The sequence below is a fragment of the Plectropomus leopardus genome, chromosome 9, assembly GCF_008729295.1.
Source record: "Plectropomus leopardus isolate mb chromosome 9, YSFRI_Pleo_2.0, whole genome shotgun sequence".
In the NCBI taxonomy this organism is placed as follows: Eukaryota; Metazoa; Chordata; class Actinopteri; order Perciformes; family Serranidae; genus Plectropomus; species Plectropomus leopardus.
The window spans coordinates 28805041-28811040 of NC_056471.1; the positions used below are offsets into that span (position 1 = coordinate 28805041).

Here is a 6000-nt window from a genome sequence, read left to right on the forward strand (position 1 = left end):
CATATAGGGCCATATCTTTTTCTGGTTTCATTCTGTATTCATTCTCAGACTTGGCATTGCGGCTCCCTTTGAGAACTGCTTCAAAGGTGCAGTGTGTGGGGTCAGACTGGGAACAAAATTCACCCCTGGCATTTTCCTTCTTTCCTCCTCTTCAGTTAATGCTGTGGCGTTATCGTTGCCGCTGCTGTTAGAGACACTTTGCTGCATCAGCCTTGGGTGCTTTTTCTTTTTGTTTCTGAAATTTCCTGCTTCACCTTTTCTTTTTTACCTCCTTCATCCGTCTAATCTGTATTTACATCCTGTTACTCTGCTCTCACTGTCTTGATTTTATTTATTTCCTATTTGACCTCTTCTGCTCGGCTTCTGACATTACACGATGGGCCGATCCTCTTGAAGGGGCGGGGGGAGGTGACGACTGCCAGTACAACTGCACCTGCTTTATAATAGGCCATAGACAGTTTTGGGAACGTGTAACTGCTGATCAGATGGGCTGTCCCAACATCAAATGGGCCACAGCTGGCTGGTCTAACCTACAATTTTTATTCTTATTTTTTCCTGACATTGCTGGTGATGGTCTTTGTGGTGGCTGGCACATCTAGCATTTGCGAGAACTGCCAGTAGAAAACTTCTGTAACATCTGGATCTTAGTTATCAGATAAACATGGTTAGCAGGTGATTACAAGCTACCTGCACCAACATGCCAAACAGTGTTGGAGAAACGCTGATTTGTGACGTGAAACCACTTTATTCAGTGTTTTTGCTGGTCTAAATAATCAAGAGGGTCTGTTGTGGAGATGTGGGGAGATCTCTGCAGATATTTCGGGTCTTGGTCAAAACTCCTTGAATGTCTAGATCAAAAAAAAGTTCACAAAAACACATGATGGACAAGCCACCTGTCAATGCCAAACATCGTCAAAGAAATACTGATCTATAACATGAAACTGCCTCTAAGTTTTCACTGTTTTAAATCCCTGGGTTTGTTTGTTTTTGAGTGAAAGAGACTTCTGCAGATCATTTGTCTCCCAGTAAAAACCTCCTTAACAATGAACACTGTAGGAATCCTAACAGGGGGAAGTTTCAGGTAATTGCAATCTGCAATCCCCAACACTAGACGCCACCAAATCTGCCTAAATGTGACACTTTTCTCCTCAAAGAAGACCTGCTTTATTAAACAGGAGTGTTGTTTTTATTAGATGTTCAAATAAATAAATCTAATGAACATGTTGTAAACTACAGCTCTCCTTCCCTGCAGGTGCAGACGGACTGATGGGCATCTACCTCTTCATGATCGGCGCGTATGATCTGAAGTTCCGCGGCGAGTACAACCGGCACGCTCAGGCCTGGATGGACAGCAGTCAGTGTCAGGTCATTGGCTCTTTGGCCATGCTGTCCACGGAGGTATCTGTCCTTCTCCTCACTTACCTCACACTGGAGAAATACATCTGCATCGTCTATCCCTTTAAGTACTTGACGCCTGGCTGGCGACGAACTGTCACCATCCTCCTCGGGATATGGGTGTTCGGCTTCATTGTGGCCCTTCTGCCACTGGCCTGCAAGGGATTATTTCGCAACTTCTATGGGACCAATGGAGTTTGTTTCCCGCTGCACTCAGAGCAGCCAGAGACACTTTGGGCTCATGTTTACTCCATCGTCATTTTCCTGGGTAGGTATTTGTTCTTGCTACAGTCATTTCTTGTGTTTTCTTGTTGTTTTCTACAGTCACTTACTCTTTAACATTAGCTGTGAAAGCAGTCTCATTATTTAGAGCATATTCGTATTTATTTACAGCTGCAACTTTTGGGTCACCAAAAACTGCAGTTCCTCGAATCACAACTAGAGGCTGGTTCCAAAAGCAAGTCAATTTTCATAGATTGCTATATATTATAATGACAAACTTTGTAGCCTGGTACAAAAAGCTGTCAATCATGAAGACACATCCCCTTTTTATAGCAGCATATAAGAAATTAAAAATGAAAAACTTAAAAGAAAAATGAACACTTGATCATACATCAGGTTAATAAGAACCACCTTAAATCACAGAAACTATGTTTGTAGAAAAAAATGTATTTGATGTGTGCTTTGAGTTTTTAGTCCCATTTGCTAACATGAAGGGGGTGGGGTTTATGACCTATACTGCAACAGGAGATGATCGAGATGTTTTGACTTCAGTTTTTTGGAGCTGTGACGCCGTCTTCCTTTGCATACAGTCTATGGTGTACTGCCAGATTCACAAAGTATAGGCGTAGCATTGCTACTTCGGGGTAGGCTAGTTTCAGTTCATGAAAGTTAAATCTAACATTTTAGTCTCCAAAAACTTTCTTGTTCACCTGGTTGTACTAAGAAGTCCTGTGTTAAATTTTTCGAGTACATACATTTTACATTTACACTTTGTTTATTGGTTTTAAGGGTTTTCTTGGTAGCAAAAATTAGCATTAGAATTATCATAGTTAACCATGGTCCTTAATGCAGTCTATGGTTTACTTTTTTTTTTTGCATTTTGATGCATAGCTTTGTTACAATCGCACTTCCACAGTATGAGCTATTGCAACTGCATTTCAGTCCACAAATTAACCAGATATCTCTCTGCAGGTCTGAACTTGGTGGCATTCCTCATCATTGTCTTATCCTATGCCAGCATGTTCTATAACATCCAGAGAACAGGGACTCAGACCACCAAATACAGCAACCACATCAAGAAAGAGGTGACCATCGCCAAAAGGTTCTTCTCCATCGTCATCACCGACTCCCTCTGCTGGATCCCCATTTTCATCCTCAAGATCCTGTCGCTGCTGCAGGTGGAGATTCCCGGTACAGTAGAAGTGCTATAACCATTTAAAGGAATATTCCTCTGAAAGTCTATATTTTGAGTATCAAATATGACCAGTTAGTAGGCAAGCAGTGTGGTTCTTAAAAATTTGCAGCTTGCTCTTTTGCACAGGAACTGCAGCTGTAGGGTGATGAAATTCAAAGCTGCTGAATTCCACAGCGACAGATATTTACGTTTACAGCAAACTTCCACGCTTACAGGGAGATGAGTGCTCAAGAGTGTTTCTTAAAAGGTAAACTATGCATAAATTATCAGTTACTGTTTGTAAACAGTATTGCCAGCCAAAGAGAAAGGGAAAGCCAACCTCAGATTCAGTCTTACTCAGGTTTCTGGTTGTCCTTCTATTTCCGTAAGTCCCATTCTCCTGAACGCAATATCTCAGGAATGCCTTGAGGAAATTTCTTCAAATTTGGCACAAACATTCACTGGGACTCAGCAATGAACAGATTAGAATTTAGTGGTCAGAGGTCAAAGGTCAAGATCACTGTGATCTTTCATGTGTCTCATTCTTGTAAACGCAATATCTCAAGAACACCTCAAGGAAATTTCTTCAAATTTTCTGCAGACGTCCACTTCAACTCATGGACTCAAGGAGAAGAATTTAGAATTCATGCACAAATTGTGGCAACATTTCACAAAATTTCTAATTAAAATATTTTTAATAAAAACAGAAAATAGTGAATAAAATGACATTTTATATCCAAATGGTCAATTTAACTGCGACACCACAGTGTTCTGTAAAAACACTTTTCTGGTCATCATTTAATGTCAGAAATCGGGAACAGAGGGTGTGGTCAGGTGTGTGCAAACAATAATAATAATAATAATAATAATATTAATGATAATAAATTTTATTTATATAGCACCTTTCATGCATGAAATGCAGCACAAAGTGCTTTACATGAGAACAGACAGAATGAGCATCAATTAGGACAGTAAGGCAATTCAGCATGAAAGGATATTTAAAAACTGTTTAAAACTCAAATTAAGCGCTTAAAATCATAAAATCATTAGATAAAACCAAAAATCAAAAACTCAAGATTTCATGCTATACAAGCACGATTTGGATGGTTCGTGGAGGCACGCATTGACATGTAAACAATAGGAACAAAAACTGAAGAAAACATGGACAAAAAAGACCAAAAAAAAGACAGCTAAGTCCATGCATTGCTGAGCTTATATGCAACAGTGGGAATACAGCATTATTTTGCCCTGTCAAAGTGTGAGTGACTTCTATACCAACCAACGGCTGGCTTACACTACTCTGCTTTAGCATTTCTACTAAATAAAGCTCTACAAAGTATGTGGTTATTGGGGGAGCACCCTGTCAGGGAGCCCCTAGAACTGTTTTAGGAAAATCCTGCATAGCATACCCTTAAAGTTTTGCATTGTATGCTATTAAATTTCAGTGTAGTCTAGCAGATATTTCCATAGAGGTTGAAACAGTTTTTCAAAAGGTATTCATTACTGTATAAAGGTCATTGAATTGTAGTCACCTTAGTTTGCACTGGATACCCAAATGACCCCTTAGTGTTGTGTAGATTCTATTATAGGCACAATCTGGTGAGCTGTAGTCCCCCTAATTAGCTCCCCTGGTGGGATAAAAACCACTTTCATAAATTATTAAATGGATTTAATAAAGGGATTTTATGCTGAAGTATTCTTCCAACTCATGATGTTCAACAATGTAACATTTAGATTAGCTGTTGTTTTATGTCTGCATCTCTGTGTCTTTTCTCTCTCTGCAGGCACCATCAGCTCCTGGGTGGTCATATTTATTCTCCCCATTAACAGCGCCCTTAACCCCATCCTCTACACGCTGACCACACGGCCTTTTAAAGAGACCATTCTGCAGGTATGGGCCAACTACAGGCAGAGGCGGCCTCTGCTCAGCGGTCACCCAGCTCATCATAGGTCACTTACCTGGCAGGAAATGTGGCCCCTGCAGGAGAACAGCCACGGCCTCGCCGCGGGGCATCCACCGCAAGCAACAGGCACGATAGCGAAGCTCACCCCTGTGGAAAATACCAACGAGGGATACAATGACATTAACTCGTCCACACAGCAGCTACAGAAGCAACATTTAGCGCTGTCGGTGTGCTCAAAGAAACAAACAACCTCCCACACATGCACAAACAAATGATCTCTTTGTGTTTTCATCAAAGAGGCATCTCAGCAGATTACATGTGATCCAGGCTCATTCATCTCTGCCAACACTTTTCAAAGGGACAGTCCTTGACCTTCCCCAGATTTCTCCTTTGTGGGTAAAAATTCATTAGTTTTTTTGAAAATCCCACCGTGTGCATGTCTTGGCCAAGCAGCAGCCATCACGGCAATGGATGAAGTTGCTGCAAAAATCCCTTATGCAGCAGTACAGCTCCTCTAATGAAGACTTAATGTCAGTGTAAGAGGGCGTCTTTCTGAAAGATCGGATTTCTGTCCATATTCTGAGCTGAATATTAATCTACTATATTATTGGCAAGGAAAAAATGTATAATTTCAAACAATGATAAGACAAGATAATATGTTGGAATCCAATAACTTCAGCTCCTATAGAGTGCTGCAGGAAAGAGTCTTAAAACATGGAAATTAGTTAGTATTTTAGCACCAATCTCAAAATCACTGGGTTTTTTGAATGGGTTTTTGGTTAGAGGCCTAAAATGAAGTCTGTGGTTAACAGATACTTTCACATTTTGCTCTATGACATAAAATACTTCGGTAAATACAGCACTCGTAAATTTTGAAGCCTTTACGTGTCTTAATAAAGGCGGCTGCCAACAAGTGGCTAAATTAAACTACAGAGTGTTATCATGCTAAACATGCACTTAACGTAGCTCATTATGCTGCTCACAATTTATCTGACGTTAATCAGAAAAGGACCACAACTTGCATTTGTTTTGAACTTTGCAGTAAGTTCATAGTAGTTTTGATTGTCTTACTCTGGCCTGTCTTATGGGGACACTCAGCCATAACTCAAAAATGCGCAACTAAAGTCTCTGAAGCATCAGAATTCAGGTAACTGTGAGCAATTTGACAGAAAATAATACATGAACAGAATGAAGATTATATTCAAGTTTGTTATTTTTTTACACTTAAATCATTATAGACACTTCTAATGAAGAACTTGATGGGGTGATTCAGCCCTGTTTTATGCCTTTCACTTTTCAAGTGAA

At 40.1% G+C, this 6000-nt stretch overlaps 1 protein-coding gene across 1 annotated transcript in view; it reads left to right on the top strand.

The window, feature by feature from the left end:
- rxfp1 (relaxin family peptide receptor 1) overlaps positions 1 to 5155 on the top strand; it is a 71045-nt gene extending 65890 nt beyond the window's left edge. Inside the window, exons 17-19 of the mRNA XM_042492897.1 lie at positions 1253 to 1663; positions 2590 to 2808; positions 4576 to 5155. Of these exons, the coding sequence (XP_042348831.1) occupies positions 1253 to 1663; positions 2590 to 2808; positions 4576 to 4970 (1025 nt within the window). The 3' untranslated portion in view covers positions 4971 to 5155. The remainder of the gene's footprint in view (positions 1 to 1252; positions 1664 to 2589; positions 2809 to 4575) is intronic.
- Positions 5156 to 6000: the final 845 nt, after the last annotated feature.